This window comes from Vombatus ursinus, unplaced genomic scaffold (assembly GCF_900497805.2).
Source record: "Vombatus ursinus unplaced genomic scaffold, bare-nosed wombat genome assembly UNPS02014180.1, whole genome shotgun sequence".
Lineage (NCBI taxonomy): Eukaryota > Metazoa > Chordata > Mammalia > Diprotodontia > Vombatidae > Vombatus > Vombatus ursinus.
Genome location: NW_020953958.1, coordinates 2,795,033 through 2,818,005, shown reverse-complemented (window position 1 = coordinate 2,818,005; position 22,973 = coordinate 2,795,033). Strand labels below are relative to the sequence as shown.

The 22,973-nt window shown below is 38.8% G+C and overlaps 1 protein-coding gene across 2 annotated transcripts in view; it reads right to left on the bottom strand.

The window, feature by feature from the left end:
• KHDRBS3 (KH RNA binding domain containing, signal transduction associated 3) overlaps positions 1-22,080 on the bottom strand; it is a 248,424-nt gene extending 226,344 nt beyond the window's left edge. For both annotated transcript variants that reach the window (XM_027860420.1, XM_027860421.1), the window contains exon 1: positions 21,910-22,080. In XM_027860420.1, the coding sequence (XP_027716221.1) occupies positions 21,910-21,997 (88 nt within the window). In that variant the 5' untranslated portion in view covers positions 21,998-22,080. The remainder of the gene's footprint in view (positions 1-21,909) is intronic.
• Positions 22,081-22,973: the final 893 nt, after the last annotated feature.

The following is a 22,973-nucleotide window of genomic DNA, read 5'->3' as shown; positions in this document are numbered from 1 at the left end:
TTCTCATATGCAAATCACCAATGATAATATATCTCCACCCATTATGCATGCCTTTCCATTGTTCTACTGTATTCAATATGACAAATACATAATTACTCTTAGGTCAGAGTCTTTGAGGGAGAATGACAAGTGTAAATGAAATGACAAAGGGTTAGCTGTGGAACTTCTTGCATAGTTCTGTTAACTTGTGTGTAGATCATTTTGTAGATACGGCTGCTTTCGAGTAATAAAATATTGGTATCTAAACCATCTAGTACTTTGTGGTTGAAATACGAAGCAATAGAGAGAAGAATAATATATTTTCATCAAAACATACTAACAACTATCATAAGTCAATTTCTAGAATTCTAGAACGTGTCTTGCTATTTGCAAGTTCAATGCCAGAGAACATTTTTATCCTTAGTAGCAAACAAATATCCCAAGTGTTGAATTTTATAAAAAACTGAATGTGACAATAAACATTCAAATAAGACTTAAAACTCATTCTTTGATTTTAGATTAGAAACATCATAGATTTCATGTGAGAAGCAGTATCTGATGTAGTAAGCACTGAAATTCAAATTTCACCCTTTTTTTCCTACTTGAATACCTGCTCATTAGAACTGTGTATAGTTTCCTAAAGTCTTTCCACAAGTCCAGTTTCTATCTTTTCCAAGATCAGGAAAGCTAAGAAATTATGGTCTCACACCTAGAAACCTAGAAAACCATTTCCCATAAGCACTAGAAAATTCCTAATAATATAAATTCAGAATAGAAGATACAACTTAGTATAAGCCCCTAGAAGAGTGATTTGGGGAACTACATTAGAGTTCTGAAAGCCAGTTATTAAGAAGCTCAATCTATAGGTTATTAAGTCCAAACTCATGATTTTACAAATGATGAACTGAAGCCAAGAGAAATTAAGTAACTTGCATAAGATCACACAATCTAGTAGCAGAGCTGGGATTCATGCTCATTACCACCAACTCTAAATCTATTTCTCTTTCCATAGTATCTAACTACTTCTACACTTCACTGACAACAGGTTTACAGTATCTGTAGAGTCTCCTATCATTAGACTGTAGTACTGGTAAAACAGTTATAACCTATTGGATGTATGCAGATTAACTCAAGAACATGTTTTTCTGCAGTGTGGCATAGAGGAGTAAGATCTAGCCTCAGTGTCAGGAATAACTGGGTTCCACTTCTGCACTGGTACATAGTGGCTATGACCTTAGGCAAGTCAGTTAATTTCTCAATACCCCTACAGACAATTTCTCCAGGACTACGAGTTACAGAATAGTGGAAGAGTCATACTAGTGGAGAATTTCATCAGAAGGAATGGAGAAAGAGAAAGGAAAAAAAAAGAAATAAAGATGATTATCATATCTACTTTGTCCCTCTCTCCCGACCTCCAATCACTGATCTCCAACCACTTATCAGACATATCAAACTGGTTATCTCATAGACATCTTAAACTCAACATGCCCAAAATTGAACTCATTTATCTTTTCCTTCAAACTTTACTCTTCCTACTTCTCCATTACTATCAAGGATACTACCAGCTCCCAGTTAGGCATCCAGGCTTAAAATTAATGTGTCATTTTAGACTCCTAACTCTCTACCCTTCCATCCCATCCAATCTCTTGTCAAGTCCTGTTGCTTTTACCTTTACGATATCTCATTTTATACATCTTTTTCTCTCCATTGAACTGCTACCGCCCTAATGCAGGCCCTCATCACCCATACTTGAACTACTGCAATACCCTGTGGATTGGTCTCTCTGGATCAATTCTCTAACTACTCTAATCCAGCCTCTATTCAGCTGTCAAAAACTGATTTTCCTAAAACACGGATATCACTATGCACCCCTTCCCCAAATCAATACATTCCAGAGGCTCTATCATCTGTCACCTCCAGGATTAAATATATAATCTTCACTTTGGCTTTTAAAGCCCTTCATAACCTATCTCTTCCTTCCTTTCCTCTTCAGTCTTCTCACATCTTAACTCCCATCCACTTACTCTGCAATCCAATGACACTGGCTTCCTTGATGTTCCATGTATGTGACACTCATCTCCTGATTTCATGCATTTTCAATGGCTATCCTCCATGCTGGGAATTCTCTACCTCATCATCTCTGCTTCCTGGCTTTCCTGACTTCTTTAAGTCTCAGCTAAAGCCCCATCTTCTGCAAGAAAGCCTTTCCCAGTTCTCCTTAATCTTAGTACCATCCCTCTGAGATTGCCCTCAATTTATGCTGTCTCTATCTTGTCTGTGCAGAGATATTTAGCTTCTGACTTTGACCTAACCTATTCCTTTTGAATAAGACAGACCTTTTCAGAACCATATTCCCATTTTGTGACCCATTCCACCAAGTCTCAATGATAACCACTGAATGAGGATACATTTTCTCCTGTGCATTAAGATCATAAGTTTATCCTACTTGTTACTGAAGCTTGTGCATTTGGATATAAGCATGGAAAGCCTTTACTGTGGCTTCCTTTCCTTTCAGATTGTGTTTCTTGTGAATTTTGGATGTCTCTACTAAATCTTCTCATCATCACCATCATCAATATCATCATGGTATCGTCCTCCTCCATCACCATCACCACCACCACCACCATTATCATCATCATCATCATCATCATCATCACTAATTAATACCACACAACTAACAGATATATAACACTTTAAGATTTACAAAGCACTTTTGTTTATTATCACATTTAATCCTCACAAATGAGATATTTGTAAAGCACTTAGCATAGTACCTGACACAGTCAGTGTCATATAAATGCTATTATTATTATTAAACTCATTTTATAGATGAGGAAACAGCCTGAGTGAGGTTAAATGACTTGCCTAAGTTCACATAATTTGTAACTTTCAGAAGTGGAATTTGAACTCTGGTTTTCCTGCATGTAAATACAGAAATCTACTCACTATGCTATATTACCTCCCTGCTTACTAAACTGTAGCTGCTTTCTATGGGGTCTAATCTGATAGAGTTTTATAGGCAGTCTTGTCACCTTTTCTTTTCAGTTTAAAAAGTCTTTTGATGATATTTTTGAGATTCTAGTGATATACATTCTTACCAATCCTTTTTAAGTATATCCCATCCCTAATGGGAAGCTCATAATTCCTGTGTTCTAAATTTCTAAAACTCACTTTATAAAATTTTCTCTCATCCCTGAAGTCAATGCCTTTAGCAGCAATGATGAAAATGCCACCTGTGCTCTTCACACCCCCAAACTTTCCTCCCCAACATTTAAGAAGGCTAATGAATGCCTTAATCTACTTCTGGAAGTAATATTTGTATCCACAAATTATCACCAAATATGAATATCAGGTATCAGGTTTGATAAGCCAAAGTTGATTCTTCATGGCACCTTGGATACATAAGACTTAAATCTCGGTAAAACAGTTCAAAGGGAAAAGTGCTGCATTTTGTATGCAAAGCATGTAGATTCAAATCTCACCTCTACCAATTACTACCTCTGTAACTTTGAACCAATTACTAAACGTCCCTAGAACTACCTATGATCATGGAATTGACAGCTACTCTGCTCTGACTAACTTCAACATCTCTCCACTACCACCAAAGACCCATGGATTGGCCTGTTCCACTTATAAGCCAAATTACATGAGAAAAGCAACAATGCTACCAATGTCCACTGGGATTCTGTATACAAAGGACTATGAGTGGAACTTCCACTGCTTAACAGGGAGGGTGAATGCTCCAGTTCCTCCTCCTCAAAGTGCGTGTTTTTGGAGATTCCCCTCCCCTAAATGAATCACTTGCCTTGAAGTTAATGACTACTTGGCCTTGACTAACAATCCTACAGGTCTCTGTAACCATTAATAAGTCTGTCAATATTGATCCGGGACCAAAGAAAGGCTCCGTCAACAAATCTTTAAAACCCAGGACTCAGCTAAGAACAGAGACTCAGACACAGGACTCTTTCTGCCAGAAATTCAACTAGGAATAGGGTCTCAGACATAATTCTCAACCAGATAATAAATGCACGCTCCATGTGCAGGGTACAGTCTGTGCAACATCCCCAGTCTTTAGAATGACACAAAACAACTAATATTGAATGTGAGCTTAGCTGGACACAATGAGGCCTGATCACCAAGGACTTACTAACCCAGATTATTTAACTTAATCTCCCTCTTTGCCTAGTATTTGAAAGAGGATACACTGACACCTGCGCCCATTACCAAAGGACCCTAAAGGTAGGAAGCTCCCCTGTCGTTGTCCTATGTCTAGCTAACTCCCACCTCTATTTTTAAACTCCATGCCATTCAGAGTCTTCAGATGCCAAGACATCCCTTCCCAAGCATTCCTTTCTCTCTTACTTTCATCCAACTTAGCCCCAATGCCACATTCTGCTCTCAACAGGGACAGTTTTTCCCTAGTAAAAAGAGTTAATGACACCCACCCATTGTACATAGATGAGAGGTGTGGAGAATTTCATGCAGAACTATAAGATGAGTAATAATAAAAAGTTTAATAAACTCAATTTAACAAGCATTTATTGCCTGTTATTTGCTAGGTAACAGAGATATAAAGACAAAATTGAAAAAATATTCCCTGTTCTTGAAGAGCTTATATTTCATTGGGGGATGCAACACATACACAAATAAGGAAACACAAGTTGATTTAAGAAGAAAATGATCACTAACAATTAGGAAGATCAGGAAAGTCTCCCCATAATAAGTAGCAACTGGACTGAACTTCAAGGTAGCTAAATATTCTAAGAAGCAAAGATAACGAGAGAAATGGTGAAAAGACAGTCTAAGTGGAACGTCCACTACTTACCAAGGAAGGTGAATGTTCCAATTTCGTCATCTCAGAGTATTTGTGTTCGGAGATTCCCATTCACTAAATGAATCAATTGCCTTGAAGTCAATAGTTATTGGAAATGTAATGCCAACTCCACAGAACAGAGAAGTAAGGCAATTTGATGGCAAAGTACATTTAGAGGGATAATTTTAAATAAATTTGGAAAGATAAAGTGGAGGCAAGATTATAAAAGGTTATAAATGTTAAGCTGAGTAGTGTCTTTAATACTAGAAATAAAATGAACCAAAAAAGTTTCTTGAGCAGGGGAATAAAGACCTTATTTTAACTTTTTGTTATAAACACACACACACACAAACACACAATTTCCACTAAGTGGTTTTGAAGAGAAAATAAATGACATTTGTTGGGATGTTTTATAAGAATTCTTTGGACAAGGTAGTCATTAAGTACCTTCAAATTCTGGGATTCTTTAACTTAATTGTCTGTGTAGTTAACAGTGTTTTGCTGTCTTGACCCTGAACCTAGTACGAAGAAGGTATCTAAGTACAGTATAAGAGTGGATGAAAACAGAAAGCAAAGAAATGGCTGAGTTTATTTCATCATTCTCTAAAGTTGTTTGTTCTTTTGTTTTGCTTTGTGCTATTCATTGAAGTGGCTATTTGTTTAAATGAAGTATGGTGAAATCTGATAATGTAAGCTTCAAATGGGGGGGGGGGCTTAATTCCTAGCAGAAATAATTCTCATCAACCAATAAATTAACATAATGCTTACTATGTACTAGGCACTGTGCTAAGCCTTAGGTATATAATACCACAGCATGCCTCAAATCCGATTATCACCGATAATTTAGGGACCTTCATATTTCTCCCTTTTTCTTTCATTCTCATTCCAACACCTCAATCTCTGAAGGTAGAGTTAGCCTTCTCTTATATCCAGACTCTACCAGGTGGGGAAGACACTGTACTCTCAGGTTGAGGTATTCAAAATTCTTTGAACAGACAGCCCAAGGCTGGGGATAACTTAGAAGTAAATGACATAATCAAAGTTAATGTGAATAAATTTAGCCCCTCATTGTGATATTCATTCTCATTAATTATTAACCAATCAGAGTTGATTGCCACTTGTCTTCCAATGGGAATATAAACCATGAGGCTGCCACCACCATTGTCCTTGGTTGGAGAGAGATGATCAAATGACCATCCTTTCATTAAAATGCTGGCATTATTAATAAAATGATTAAATTACCCAGAAACTATGTCTCTTGAATCTTTTTAAAAGCCACAGTTAAATGCCTATATTAAATCAATTCAACATATTCTAAGTATCTACTGTGTCCAAAGCACTGTGTTAGGTGCTAGGAATACAAAGTCAAAAATAAAATAATTCCTTCCCTATTAAGAGCTTACATTCTACTGGGGGAATAAAACATGAAAATAATTAAGCAAAACAAAGTAAGATAAGTTAGTTTCAAGAGGAAGAGAGTGCTAACAACTGATGTCCAAGATGACAGTATGTAGGGTACTAACAAGAATATATAACATGAAAAGTCATTCCCCAATAGGTCAAATGATTTGAACAAGCTGTTCTCAAAAGAACTGCAAACTATTAAGAATCATATAACAGAAATTATAAAAGATAAGAATAGTCACTGAGGGAGGGGTTTTAGAAAGACAGGCACACCAAGTTGAGTTGGCACATCATTCTGAAAAGTAATTTAGAGTTATGCAAATAAAGTGACTAAAATGCCCTTACCCTTTGACCCAGAGATTCTGCTGCTAGAGGTATACTCCCAAAGACGTTACAGATGACAAAAAAAAAAAAAAACAAAGACCAGGTGCACCAAAATATTTATAATAACAACAAATATCATCAATTACAGAGTGGCTGAAGAATAATCATGACATAATATAATAATGGAATATAACTGTGCTGTAAGAAATAACAAGTGTGCTAAATACAAAAAAAGCATCAAAAGACTTATATGATAATGATGCAAAGTAAAATAAGCAGAACTAAGAAAACAATAAATACAAAATGTGAAAAACAATCACCACAAATCAATGAAGACTACATGTTACTATTATAAAGAATAAGCCTCAAAGACGAGATATGAGAAGACACCTTGCCCCATAGCTTTTTGGAGTTTGAGGTCAAGGGTGTGGAACATTTCATATAACATCAGATTTTTTCTTTTCCCCAAGGTGTTGATTGGTTTTACTGGATTTTTTTTTCCCCTTTAAGAAAAAAAAGTATTTGGATGGCTCTTTGAGAAAAAGGGGAAAAATACTGAGGGCAATATAAGCAATGAAAAGTCAAAATAGATCAAGAAAAATACTTTTAAAAGAGTCTCATGAAAAAATACTTCAAATTTCACTATCTCTTTCTCACATATATACACACACATATGGATATGATATAGATATAAGATAAATGCAAACAAAATCAACTGTTCTCAACAGTTACATTGTCACCGGTCCAGAAACCATTATCCCTTTCATCTCTACCACTCTTACCCTGAGGCTCCACTGGTCTGAGTCTCCTGGGGCAGTGTCCAGTTAATACTTTATTCTTTTACCTGGTCAGGTTACATGTATGTATGCTTGCTTCCTTCCTCATGCCTCCTATAACTAGAATCATAATCAAAACAACAGAGCCATTACTCCTGAAAAGAACATGTTGATCTACTCCCCAAAAGAATTCATGCTAAGAAAATCATTCCACATGCCCAACCACTTGATTCCTCATTCCCATCCCCCTCAACCCTCCCAATCCAAAGTATCAATTTAATTCCAATCCAGCCCTTCACTGTGCCCTCTGGAATGTTTGTTGCACTCCTTTCATCTTAAATCTATTCCTCTCCTATTTCTTTCATCTACCAGCTCTTACTGAAACAAGGCTTCCCCCTGATGATATAGCCTCCCTGGTCACCCTTTCCAGTACTGGCTGCACCTTCACTCATTCTCCTTAGCTCACTGGTTGAAGCAGGGGAGTTGAAATATTCCTTGCTCCCCATTGTCATGTTCAAGCTCTCTTCCCTCTTCCTTCATCACTCCGTAACCTCTTCCTTTGAGGTTCATGCTATTCCTATCTACCACCCAATCTTGGGGCTACAGACCCCCAGATCACTCCCCTTCCTTCTTCATGGCTCATAATTTACTCTCCTCCCCAATTCCTGCCCCCATATTAGGGGACTTCAACATACATAATGATTTTCTCTCAAATACCCTAACCAGTCAGTTTCTCAACCTACTTACCTCTAATGAGCTATTCCTCCACCCTACCTCAGTAACACACAAAAATGGTCATATCCTTGATCTTGCCATCACTCACAAATGTTCAAGAATTCTGAAATATCCTTTTCCAACCGTAATCTATTGGATTTCCCCCCCTTCCCTCTTACCTTAAATAACCCTATACTTCACCCCTACTGTAATTTCCAATCCCTTGACCCATCAATCGTCTCTCAGACCATTTCCCTTGCATAGCCACTCTCTTCTTCTCCTTACCCTAACTCCTTGGTCAACCAATTCAACTCTACACTGTCCTCCCTCTCTTTAACTGGCTAGCTCCCTTATATCACCAATTACAACCAGTCAAGTCTCAGGATCATTCTACCATTCATCACCTTCACTCCTTGTTGTTGTTGTTTGTCCTTCCCTCTGGAAGAGGACCATGACATCAGGGAGGTAATGCCTCGACTTGCAAGTGAACTGAATCTAATTGAGGGGGCTGCGTACAGCTTCTCCTCCAGAGCCATCTGGGTCCCATGGTGAGATATAGATCACGATGACTGGAGACAGCCCTGATGCAGTGGGAGCTGCCTTCACTCCTGTATACATGCCAAATGAAGACACCTGTTCTGACCGGATCCACGATAATTTATGTTATATAACCTCAATTGGTTGGGCCTTCTCTGCCATTAGGCAATCCTACTATACCTCCCTCATCAGCTCACTATCCCACAATCCAACTAATGTGGTCTATTTACCATTCCTTGAACATTTCTCTCCTCCACATCTTTGCTCGTGCTGTTTTATCTGCCTGTTTTCAACAGAGAAAACTTCCCATCCTTCAATTCTTCAAAGGTCTCTTCCAAATCTGAGATTCAAAGATTCTATTAAATTCTCTCCATGAAGCCTTCCATGCACCTTGCCCTCTTCTCTCTCAGCCAGTGTCTTCTCTTTCCATTTAATTCCTATGGCACTTTGTAATTGTTCTATGCCCTCCCATTAGCCCTTGAGATGTCTCCACACTGTGGCCCATTCTCCTAACTGATGAGTCCAAAGCTCAGACCCCTATTTCATAATGGGTCCAGGCCAGCTCACTTCGTTCCTAGTACCAATAAGTCTCCAGACTTCTCTACCTCCGTGTCAGCAGCCTTACTTCCAGGAACTTATTTTCCCCATCCCATCTCCTCTTTCCTCTTTATATCCAGTCTTCAAATGCAGCATTGGAAACCCAGGCTTTGGTAAGGCACATTGAGATTCAAATCAAGCTACTAGACCATGCCTTAAACTCTAATCATTCTGGTTCTCATTGATTGGCCAACAATAATTCCCAGCCCAAGCCCCACCTAGCCATGGTTTGGGCCCTGATGGCTCAGAGTAATGTAAATCATTACCAACTGTTTCTCTTCAGGGCCAGAAATCCTGAGGGCCTTCCTCTTGCAGACTGATCTTTTTTTTTTTTTTTAAACTAGGTAGAAGAGGCCATTCTTTGCCTCATTTGTTACCTAGCCTTAATCCCTGAATGGGCATTGCCTCAGTCAAACTGAGACCTGTTAAAGGCCTTAGCTTAAAAAGGTCAAAGTCTCCCACTGCACCCTGGGCCATCTCCAGTTGTCCTGATCTATATCTTGCCACTGGATCTGGTTGGCTCTGAGAAGAGAGTGAGGCTGGTGACTTTGCACAGCCTTCCCTCACTTAAATCCAATTCACTTGAAAGTCATGGCACCACTTTCCTGATGTCATGGTCCTCTTCAATAAGGAAGGACAAATAACAACATTCCATTCTCCACAGTGACTCCTCCAAACCTTTTCTTCCCTCTTCAAACCTCCCATGGCTCTCTCTCCCCTCACTCTCTCAGCTGAGAACCTTGCCTCATATGTTACAGGAAAAAAAAAAATTGAGGCTATTCACCGTGACCTCTCTCTTTTCCCCCTCATTCTCATCTCCTATCAGATGCCTTCTTCCACTTTGTTCTCCTTTACCCGTCTCACATGATGAAATAACCTTACTCCTTACCAAAGCTCTCCTTGTTCAAGCAATCCTATTCTGTCATTCTCACTCTTCCACTTATTTTTGATCTCTCCCTTCTCTACTGGCTCTTTTCCTACTCCCTACAAACATGCCCATGTCTCTCATATGCTGAAAAATCCCTTAGCTGATTTTTCCATCCCTCCTACCTATCATCCTATATCTTCACTTTGTAGTTAAGCTCCTCAAAAAGGCCATCTACAACCTATGCCTCCACTTTCTCTCATCTCACTCTCTTCTTAACCCCTTAGAATCTGGCTTCCAATTTTATTACTGCATTGAAACTGCTCTCTCCAAAGTTACTAATGATCTCTAACTTGCCAAATCCAATGACTTTTCTCAATTCTGATTCTCCTTGACTTTTCTGTGCCTGTTAACACTACTGATCACTCTCTCCTCCTTGATACTCTCTTCTCTCTAGGTTTTTGGGACACTACTCTCTCCTGATTCTCTGCCTATCTATTTGATTTTTCCTTCTCAAGTCTTCTTTGCTGAATCCTCTTCTAGATCACACTATCTAATCATAGATGTCCCTCGATTCTGTTCTGGGTCCTCTTCTCTCTATATATTACTTCACTTGATGACCTCATCAGCTCCAAATAGATTGAATTGTCATCTCTATGCTAATGCGTCTCAAATCTACCTTTCCTGCCCCAATCTCTGCTTACCTACAATCTTGCATCTCCAACTGCCTTTTAAACACCTCAAACTGGATGTCAGGCAGATATCTTAAACTCAGTATGTCCAAAACAGAACTTACTATGTTTCCCCCTAATGCAACATCACTACCCCCACCCCTCAACTGCCTACCTTCCCCTATTACTGTAGAGGACAACACCATCCTCCAAATCCCTCAGGTTCACAACCTGTCATACTAGCTTTCTCACTCTCTCACCCCCTCCCCCATATCCAATCTGTTGCCAAGTCCTGTAGATTTCACCTTCACAATATCTCTTGGATATGCCCCCTTCACTCCTCTGACACTGCCTCCGCTCTGGTGCAGGCACTCATCATTTCCAGACCTAGATTTCTACAACAGCCTGCTGGTGGGTCTGCTTACCTCTTCTCTCCCCTCTCTAATCCATTCTCTATTCAGCCACTAAAGGGATTTTCCTACAGTGCAGATCTAATAAGGTGTCACACCCATACCCACCACTCAAGAAACTCTAGTGACTCCCTAATGCCTCCAGGAACAAATACAAAAAGCTCTGTTTTCATAATCTAGCTGACCATTTTGTAAAGCAGAGAGAAGAAGAAACTCAAAGTCAAAGGCAGTAATAATAAATGATGGTGATGATAAAGATAACAATGAGGAGGAGGAGTATAACTAGTATTTTATGGAGTCTATTATGTGCCAGGCATTATGCTGCTTTACAAATATTATCTCAATTGATCCTCACAACAACCCTGGGAGATAGATGCTATTATTATCCCCTTTTTACAGATGTGGAAATAGAAAACAGAGGTTAAATGACTTGCCCAAGGCTACACAGTTATTAAGTGTCTGAGGTTAAATCTGAACTCAGGTCTTCCTGACTCCAGGTCCAGTGTTCTATCCATTAACCCATCTAAACTCCAACTATTTTCTCAGTAAAGCTGGAGACAAGGCACTCTGCATAGAGGGAGGTGGAGAAAGTCTTGCAGAAATTTAAGAAAAGAGAAGGGTTTTAGGTACTGTTAAGAGTATGAGAATGAATCACAGTAGGACAAAACAGACTGCTATTCAGCAACTTATGTCTACTTGAGATCAGATAACATGAACTTGTAATGAACTCATCAACAGTTATGTGTCTTTCTCAAACATTATTCAGCAGCATATACATGTAGAAACAAAAACAAGTCATGAAGATAATCTAGGTTTATGATTTGGTAAGGCACAAAAAGAACAAAGGTCAAGAAAGTCAAGGGTAATCAGTGCATACCTGAACTAATCAAAATAGGTTCAATACTGTGAAGGGAGAACAGAACTGAGATACTGGAATAAAAAGAATGAGTAGAGAGACTGGAGATCACAGTGAGGATGAAGAATAAGGTCAAGGTTCAGAAGGTATGAAACAGAAGAAAAGACTGAAAGAAGGGAAGCTGTGGATGATGAAAAGAATGTAGGAGTAATCAATCACAGATGGTCAAATCAAGAGCATGAGCATCTGTGTGTACCTAAAGTGGCGTTAAAAGTGGGATTTATGGAGGTTTAGGAGGCTGATGAACCTGGGAGCCACAGTATTCAATGAGACATCAACAGATGTACTGAAGTCCCCAAGTGTGAAGTCAATGGGTTGGAGTTAAAAGATTTTATGTGAGGCACTAAACTTGAGAGAGTTGTCAATTTCAGACCCACGAGGTAACATTTTTCCCCCTGAAAAGCACATCTACAAAAATATAATAGGAATCAATGGAAAAATGTATACACAAAAACACTTCACTTTACAAAAAATCTGAATGTCAAATTTATTCTCTACAACAGAATCCAAAGAAGGAAAAGCATTTCCTAACTTTTACTTTCAGGATGATTTCAATAGTTAAAGCTAAATTAGATTCCACAAAACTTTTTTCTAAAAATCTTAATTTCCTGTAAAATAAGGGAATCTTGATTTTTCAGTGAGTATCTAAAACATTATAAAAATAGTGTGAAAGTATCAAGTCTATTGTTTGGTTAACCACCAATTTTAATATATAAGTATTTTAGAATTCTGGCTTAAGAATAGTTAACAGTGGTACAAAGAGGGCCATCTAGTGGAAAGACAGTATAAAAACATAGCAAAAACACTAAAAGATGACAAAAAAAGGAAAGGAGGCTCAAAAAAGCTACCACTTCTCATCTCCATTATGTTTTCTCTGTGGGAGCCTGGGCCAACAGTGACCTCAAGTGTAAGATTTAAATCTAAAAATGATATTAAAAAATGATGATCTCACAAGATTATTTTTTCAACCACACCTTTTAAAAAATTCTGAAAGTACTGAGAAGGGTTGACTGGTGGAAAATTATAGAAATACGAAAAATTAGGGAAATACAAAACTAATAAATTCAGTGTAAAATGTTTTATGCTTTCCAAAAAAAAGTCTAGTGACTGTCTAGCGATGTTTTAGAATACAATCGTAAAACTATTTGTAAAACTTTCATTTCCTAATTTCAGCTTCAGATTCTGTATCTTAAATAGAATAATAAAACCAATCAATGTTGGTTTAATTTAATGCCAGATATTAACTATATGAAAGTCAATAACTAATTAAACATTTTTTTCTCCTTAAATATTTCCTGGGCACTGATAATGAATTTCTACTGACATGAAAGTGTTATACAATAAAAGATTAAAATAGCATTATTAATAATAGAGGCGTATGCACACATATAACAGTATTACAAATAGGTTCAAAACTGGGTCAAAACAAAATTTCTCACACTGCTAAATGTGGGAAAGTTCTTTACAAGTTTTTGCAATATAATTTTCCTTCCCCTCAGAGAAATACATTCATTTATGCTTACTAGATCACTAGGCATTAGTTCAGCAAATTAATTCAGGGTTCTACAGTAGATACAAAATTCCCCTGAAAACCTAACAAAAAGCAAATAGGAAATAGAGCCTCAGTTTATTGTTTTCATTTATATCTGCTACTTCATTTATTCTATGTCCTGGATATATGCCAAGTTGTATGGCCAAAAGACAGGCATAAATACGGTATTTTAACAAGCTGAATTGTATCCCGTAAGAATAAGTAGTTTGCTGTCACTACCCTCAAAATGTTTCCTCTACTAAGATTTCCTTAGCACAAAATTGTGGTCTACCTAACGGGAAAAGCCCTGAACTGAGAACCAGGAGATCTAGTCCCAGCTCTGCCAATGTGTGATTTTGAGCAATTTAAGTGTCTTCTTTTGGACTCAGTTTCTTCCCTTAGTAAAATGAGGGGAGTACAGTGCTACATGTTGATAACACTAGTTCACACATGCACAGGCCTTTCTAAGGTTTGCAATATATTTTCTTCACAATAACCCTGTGAAGAAAGTAGCACAAATACTATTATCTGTTTAAGTCAGTTTGTCAATAAGCATTTATTAAGCATTTAATAATTGTTAAGTGCTGGATATACAAAGAAAAGCAAAAGACAGACCCTACCCTTGAGGCGCTCACAATCCAATGGGGGAGACAACGTACAAAAAGCTATGTTCAAATCAACTATATGAAGTATAAATCGGAAATAATCAACAGAGGAAAGTCAACAGAATTAAGAGGTTTTGAGAAAGGCTTCCCACAAAGGTAAGATTTTAACTGATACCTGATGGAAGCCATGGAAGCCTGGTAGAGGTGAGAAAGGAGGGCATTCCAGACATGCAGGTCAGTCAGAAAAATGTCCAGAGCTGAAAGATAGAATATCTTATTTATGGAACAGGAAGGAGACCAGTGTCACCGGACTAGAGATTACATTGGGGAGTATAAGGCATAAGACTGGAAAGGTAAGAGGGAGGGCACTCAGTTATGGTGAACTTTGAACACCAAGTGGAGGAGTTTATATTTAATCCTGAAGGTGACTGGGAGCCCCTGGAGTTTACTGAGTTGGAGGGGGGATGAAAATCACATTCTGGCAGTTGAGTGGAGAATGGGCTAGAATGGTGAGAGACTTGTGACAGATTGATCAAGCAGCAGCTATAGAAAAAACATTGGAATAAGAAGATGAGAGGCCTGTACCAGTGTGGTGGCAAACAAAGAAAACAGACAGGGGCCTATTCAAGAGATATTTCAGAGGTGAAATCCATAGTCCTTGGTAACAGATTGGATATTGGGGTAGGGGTTAGAAAGAGAGGAAAGATAGTGAGGATGACACCTAGTTTTGAACCTGGGGGATTGGGAGGACCTTCAACAGTAATAGGTAATTCCTTGTATTACAATAAGGAAACTGAGTCTTCAGTTCCTAGGTTCTTTTCAGCTCTAAAACTCTGACTTAAGTTTTCAAAGTTGGCTTTTGATTCTCTCTATCTAACATACTACTATGTAAAGCATTATGCTGTTTACTATATTTTCAGAAACCATGTTAATATGATACTGAAATGCTTAAAAAAAAAAAAAAGTATGCTTTTGTTTCATTATATTTTTTAAAAATTCTAACATTCACTTTTCTAGAGTATTTCTCAGAAAGAAAGAAAATTTACTACGATACATCCTGTACCTCAAAGTTCAAAACAATGATTACATAAAAATCACCTGGTTCAAGTAAAAACCAAGTCTCTACAATACAAAGAAATACTTCATTAAAATATGAAGATTTTCTTCATTGCTGCAACAGGGTCTCTGGGGGAAAAGGAAAGACAGAAGTTTTAGTAACAGTAAGACTCACAAACTAAATTATACCAAAGAAAGGAACAAACTTTTTCCTATGTTATTACCTACTCTTTTGAAATGCACAATTAAAATCCTTACTTTGAATCCTGTATGAAAATTAATAAAGCACACCATTGGAGGGCATACAAAAATACAAAATCTACTTTTTCAAATAAGTGCATGTTGTACAACTAAAACAAGAGTTACATAATTTGGCTTTCCAAAATAAACATCACCTTAAGATAATTCTTGCCAATCAAGCAGCACATATATGTGACCAAAAGCAGCACTTCTATGTAAGAAATATTATATTAGGCAATCAATGAATATTTGTTAAATGAATGATCCTGCCACACAAAGAGGTAAATTTAATAGAGAATTTTTAAATGTATCATTGCTAATGAAAAAAGCTAGCTGAAAAAAAAATTAAACTTTTTAGAGAAAACTGTGGTTTGATAGAAGCAACAGTAGGCTGGAAGTCAGAATTCCACTAAATCCTTATATGACCTTGGGGCAAGTCATTTCAACTCTTCATAAAATGAGGGTGTTAGACAAAATGATCTTTCCTGAGCTCTTCCAATTTCAACATTCTATGATTCTATAACTCTAAAAATGCTAAATTCTGACTTTCTCTTTCTTAACAATATCTTTATCATAAAGTATTGCCTTCACTCAAATTCCCCCAAAAATGATCAGTTCAATTCTCCTGCCATCTGTGAAAACTTCATCTAACACAGGGTAGCCACTGGCTTACAGGCTTCCTTTCAAAACAAAAGCCAACAAAGAATATCATGTCATGTACATTTCCAAGTGACAGCCCATAAGTTTCCATTTTTCATTGAGAAAAAGGAAGTGTACAGATTAACTCTTTCAGGAAAGCTTACTTATTTGCACGTAATAAGATCTCTGGGCTTCTGGTTTCAAATCTGTCATTTGAAATCTAATTAGGGTTTTATGGAGCAAAAGTTAATTGCATTACAGAGCATGGGTTTAAGAAGTTCCAGAAAAAAGTAAATAAACATCTGACTCAAAGCAGATATGACACTATCTTCTCATTATCTCCCACAGAAGGACCGCTACCGTTCTACCACATTTAAACAGCATTGCATTGCTCCAATGCTTGTTTAACAAACTGCACTTTAGCAAAAAACCTTCTACAGTTATTTTTGGGAAAATCTTATTTGAGCTGTTTGAGACCCTTCTCCCATAGAAATTGAACTACTCCATTTTACTGAATATTACACATATCAGACAGTCAATATATGTTTGTTAAATAAATGATCCTATGCCACAACGTGGTAAATAATGAATATCATGAGTTTGTTGGTGTCCCTTTTCATTCCAGAGGTATGTATTGCTACAAATTCTTCTAACTTCATCATGACTATTAAAATGCCAATCAAACCTGATAAAGCCCAGTAAAAAGGGCTGCAGAGAACTACAGACACCTGGTATGCCAATACAAAGATACTAGCTAGATTATGTATTTACCAGATCTTAATTCAAATCTACTAGGCATTTATTAAGCACTGACTGTGCTCTAGATATTGTGCTGGGCATTAAGGATAAAAGACCAAAGCAAAATATTCCCTGCCCTCAATCAACTTCCATTTTTGGGGGGAAGAGGGAGAGGGAAAATGATCTTCACAACCACCATGTCCTTAACTAGCTATTCCATCATACCTTCATCAATTACTTTACTACTATCTTATTTCTTTAAATGTAAAATGGCCACTATGCACCTCAAAGGGACATTTCTGAAGATAAGTTTTCCTTTCCTTAAGGAAGGAAAAGAGTCCAAAATTAAAGACTTTATCTCAAAATAATAAATGACATCACCAATATTCAGTTATTAAAGATAGTTTGTCATAATTTTATTGTTGTTTTGAACCATTACTCTTAATCTCTGAATGAATTATTGAATGATTACGCCCTTTAAACCTAAACCAAGAAATATTTTGTTAAAATATCACTTTAGCTGCAATAACAAAAAAAAAATTGCTAACTTGAATAAACCTAAGTATTCCACACAGGATAAAACAGAGAATGCTATTTTAAGTCCTTAACAACATTTCTGCAATTTTAGTCTTCTTTACCGTTACTTATAGCAACAAACAATGATTCTTTAACTAATAATTTGTTAGTTCAAAAAGGTTTAAAATCATCTTTCCCCTACTCACATGACTAAGTAAACTTACATTCTGGTTAGGTTAGCTATGTAAAACTAGGAGGTAAGATCAAAGGGCAGTGGGAACTGCCAGGGACCTCAGAAGGTGATCTGGTACAACATTCCTATTTTATATATGAGGAAACTGTGGCCCACAATGATTAAGTGACTTGCTCAAGGTCATTAAGGGAACAAAAAACAAAGCAGACATTTGAACCCAGATCCTCTAAGTTCAAATTCTACTCTCTTTCCTCTGTGCCACACTGCTTCCAACTAATAATCTTTATGTTAAACTAGAACTGACACAGATAGAATGCTAAATAGTATGAGGAATCCTAACATTTGACGAGTAGTTGAATCAATACAAAAGGTTTTATCATTGAAACACCAACTGAATCTCCACTGTGAAAGCAAAAACACAACCTTCCTGGAACCAAACAAAAAGGACAAATTTAAGCTTAACTATTTTTCCATTTTCTTTAACAACCAACAGTAAATGAGCATAAGTTGGCAGAGAACCAGCCACCAATCCATAGATTATTTTAGATAATTAAAAATAAGAGGTTATGTAATCTTATTTAACGGTTACTTGGCTTGAGCATAAAGCCATCAATGGCAATATTGGAGAGTTGGACTAAAATTATAATGTGTAAGGCATATTTGAAAATGTTTTTTAGCAACAGTCAGCAGCCCCACCAGTAAATAGAATACAAAACACACAACTTTCTGTGCATCTCCATTTGCCCTATTGAAAATAGTACAAGGAAGGAAAGCATTCATGTAAGGATTTCTTTCCCTTAGGGAGCCCCTACAATACTTTATTCATTCTGTAACCATTTTATTACCTGAAAGTGGGATGTGTCCACCTAGATAGACCAAATACCTAAAAACTGATGAAATACATGTGTTCCAATATTATCAAAACTCCATTTTCTTGATTTGCTATTAGGGTACCTCAGGAAAATGACAGAAAACACACATTTACATTTTTCCCCAGAGGAGAAAAAAAGGGAATGCCAGAAAATACATTCAGCTTAAATACCATTGATATTGGAAAAGTATTAAAAGTCAGCTCTTTGCCATTTAACATATGCTTTAAAGCACAAGATCCAATGTGCATCTGCCATGTAAAATATTTTAATTATCTCTTCACTTTTCAAAGAAGAACCATTTTTCCGCCAGTCTGTCCCTCTCACCATCAACCCACTATACTAAGGGGGAAAAAAAAATCCCTCAACAAACATCAACACAGTCCAGTAAAACAAATTCCCCACATCAGACATGCCCCAAAATGCCTATCTCTCCCTGCATTTCAAGTCTATCACCTTTGGACCAGAAGAGTGATGATCCTATCTAAAATATTAAAGACTCCATTACATACATAATTCCATGACTTTGGGTCAGACTTGCATCAATTCTTTGATAATTCCTATGAAGTTAACTCAGTGGTCATAGGGGGTGTGACTTAAGATCATAGCAGGGTTGTAAAAGTTGGGTAACATATTACTAAAATAAAAAAATATTAGTTACAAAAGCTATCTGACTTAGCTAAGACTTGTTTATAAATTAATGCTTCCATAATAGCAAATGACTTTATTTTTAAAAAGTTATAAAACATTCCCATACAACTGCTAAAAATCTAGTGTGATACTCTGACAAAGTGTTAAAATTCTTTAAGTAAAGTCCCTCATGAACCATTAGGTCCTCCAAAAAAGAACATAAAACAATGACAAATTATTAAAATGAAAAGTTTTAAAAATAAATATCACAAGTACTCAAAGAACACATTTCCAAAACACGTTCATCTTAAAATTGTAACAATAATTAGTTTGATTTTTAGAGTTCTTAATTAACGTATGAGCTAGTTTCTATGTCATGGATTTAATCTTCAAAACACAGCAACCAACAAAACCTGTGGCATCTTCATTCTCTACGTGATTGTACAATCATTGCTGAGCAGATTCTACCACCACTGGTTCAAGTGTTGAGATTAAAACCAACTGATATGAAATAGTTTCCAAAAGCCACAAGCAGTTAAGAAAATAAAAACGTTTTCAGAAAGCCAAGGACAAGGTGATTATCTGAGGTCAAAGTAAAGGTTTTCTGATTTTTTTGGAAATCAATATCCTTTTTTATTTTAAGATACTGAATTTAGTAAATGACTAGAAACTTGGGAGTTATATAACAGAACATATTCATATTTTACTTAAAAAATAAAGCTCAGATAAATGACATATTTGGTGTATTATTTTTAAAAAATATCCTATCTACAGTGGACTAAATCACACTTAACAGCAACAAGATACATAACATCTGCGTTCTACCACCCTCATTTAAATATGCAATTTGAGAATGGCAGTTTTCACTGGACTCATTTTTAGCAGGGAAGCTAAAAGTTTGGATAACTATAATTAAAACTACACAGAACTAGACGGCTATATTTATAAGACAATTTAGAAGAAACACTTTCATATTAAGACTAAGGTTTTTAAATATTAAATATTGAAAAATTAGGTAATCTGGACTACAGCTTATGAAAAGTATTAGAATAAATGTGGACTTGAAAAACTGACTCATTATACTTTTAGTTAAACAAACTTGTCTTGTTATTATAACAGTACCTTAATTAAGATCCTTTGTAAGAAAACTGTATTTTGACTGTAACCCAAGATGTCTCTAATGCCTCTGTTCACACAACACAAGGAAATTTTTTTCACAGCAAAGACAGCCCAACAGAAGCAACAAAAGATTTATGCAAATCACAAAGGGTAAGGAGTACTGAATTCAATCGTAGAACTTAATAAAAAAAACTTAATAAATGGAAAATTTACATTTTCTTTGAGAATGTATATGTAACGTCCATTTTTAACATACTCCTTTTATTAGAGAAAAATATGCAAATACATTTTGCAAATGTATTTTGCAAAGAACAAGAAATTAACTTCCGAAATCCATTTTTGTTCATCAATTCATAAAATATTCTCTTTTAAATTTCTTAATACTGTCAGTTTCACCGGAAGCCCTCCCAATCACTTCAAAAGTAATGTAAGAGGAAAATCCTACTCAGAAACAGTTGCAACAATGAAATAAACACAACCATTTCTGAAATCAACAGATACAATTTTACACAGGGACAATAATTGCTCTTTGCACACGACAAATCTTACTGAACATAAAATACTTGGAGGAAAATTTATGCTAACATATAGAGAAGGAAAGTCAGTGGCTCCAGAATCCCTCTTTATAGGCAGTATATTTTACTACGAAGCACAAAAAGCTGCACAGAAGTGGACTCCTTGCTGAAGGGTTAATTCATCATTCATCCCTGCAGACTGTCGGAAAAAAAACATTTGGGATTAACACTGCCAGGGAAATTTCTGCCCTTAGCAAGTGTTATTCACTCCAAAACCTTCTCCTCTTTCTGTGCCTTCCAAGTCCCACAAAGTCCCACACTGCCTTAAGCTGAAGTGTTACTAAAATGATACCAGAAACAATTTCCTCCTCGGATGTTCCAAACCCCAAGCACTGAAAAGACACATCAAGACGGTCTCCCTTGTCTTTAACCTGCTCTCCATCCAGCCCCCTCTAAGTGGCACCCCCAAGGGTTTGGCCTTTAAATATTCCTTTCCCACTTCTCTTCAATCCCCAATCCAGAAAACCCAGGGCAGAAGACAGAAACTTCATCCCATTCTGGACAGTCCCAGAACACTGGTTCCTCATTAAAGTCTCTCCCTCTAGGGGAATCCCTAACTTCTTCATCACCTAAGGACCCTCAATTTCAGCAACACAGTATCTCCTCCTTCAATTCCTTAGCTAGAAGGAAATAGATCATTCCCTTCAGTAAGTGCCCCCCAACAAGTTTTCTCTACCAAGCTTCCAGATTCAAGTCCCCTCAGTTCTGTCTGCTCCCTCTTTATAGAACCCCTGTACTCCAACCCAAGTGTCCGTCCCCAAGATCTCTCCTAGGTTCTAAGACTCACTTTCCTGTTTTCCCCTAGCCAATTTTCCAAATTTCTTCCAAGTCCCCCAGGTTTCTCCCTGGTCCCCACGCCAGATTTTTCTTTTCCTATGCACCCCTCTTCATGTCTTCCTAGTTAAACCAAGTCGTCCCCACCAGATTTTCTGCACCCTCCCCCAATTTCTCCCTAGTCCTCTGACCTCCAAGTTTCTCCCTCGTCTCCTACAGTTCCCCCAGGATTTTCCCCCGGTCCCCTGCCCAAAATGCTCAGTTCCCTGTCCCCCACTCCCTCAACGGCCACTGTACACTCGTTAACGGTCGTCCCCCAGCCTGGCTCCCCAGTGGGGCGGGGGTGGTGAGGTCAGGCCTCCCGGTCCCGGGGGCCTGGGGGGGGGGGTCGAGGAGGGCTCCTCCTCGGAATACTTACCTTGGTTCACCAGCCGCAGCGCGTGAGTGAAGGAGGGGTCCAACGAGTCCTTCTCCGCCATCAGCTCGGGCAGGTACTTCTCCTCCATCCTCTCGGCTCCTTGCTCGCTCCCGTGCCGACCCCGGGGGGTGGGAGAAGGACGGAGGCTCGGCCGGACTGGCGGCTGGGCGGCTGGACTGCTGGACGGACGGACGGCCGGACGGACGAACGGCCTGGCGGGCGCGGGCGGCGCCCACCTCCTCAGTCGCTCGCCCTCCCCTCCGAAAAATGAAAAAAAGTATCAAACCCCCAAAACAAGCAGGATGACACGGAGCGCGGCGACCGCACGCCCTTCCGCCGACGTCCGCTCCTCGGCTCCGCAGCTCGCGTCCCGCGGGGAAGAAAGAAAAGTGCCCCCGGCCCCCAGAGGCAGCGGCTGAGCTCAATCCGGGCGGCCGCCCAGGCGGCGGAGGAGCCCCACCGGCAGCCGCCTTGGCTGTGCGATCCTCCGCGGGCGACCGCCGCTACAGAAGCGGCCGCCGCTGCTGCCGCCTCCCGGAACCCGGGCCCCGGCTCGTGAAGTGGGCACCGTGCAGGGAGAGCGGGGCGGAGGTAGGCAGCGGGACAAGAAATAACAATAAAGAAAAATGGCAAAGAAGAAAAGAAGCGCTGGGTGGAGGGGAAGACAGCGCCTTCCCCCTCGGGGGATGACAGCTCACGGCAGCCCCCTCCCCTTCTCTTCCTTTCCCTCCCACCCCCCAGCCGAAGCCCCAAGTCAGGCGCAGACGATAGCCGCCGCCCGCCGTCGCCGCTGCCGCTGCAGCCTCCGCCGCCACCTCCGCCGCCTCAGCAGCTGCAGCACGGACATCCACCCTGCGCGCCTGCCCCGCGCAGACTGAACTGGCCGCGCGGGCGCCCAAGCTCCCCTCTTCCCCACCCGTCCTCCGCCCCCAGCCGCTGGCGCCACAGAGCATGCCCAGTTCTGCCGCCGTCTCCCCGAGTCCTGGTCTTGGCGCCTCGCCGCGCGCCGCTGGGTGGGCTCGGCTGCTTTGCCTCCGTTCTGTATTCCAGGGCTCCGGGTTTTC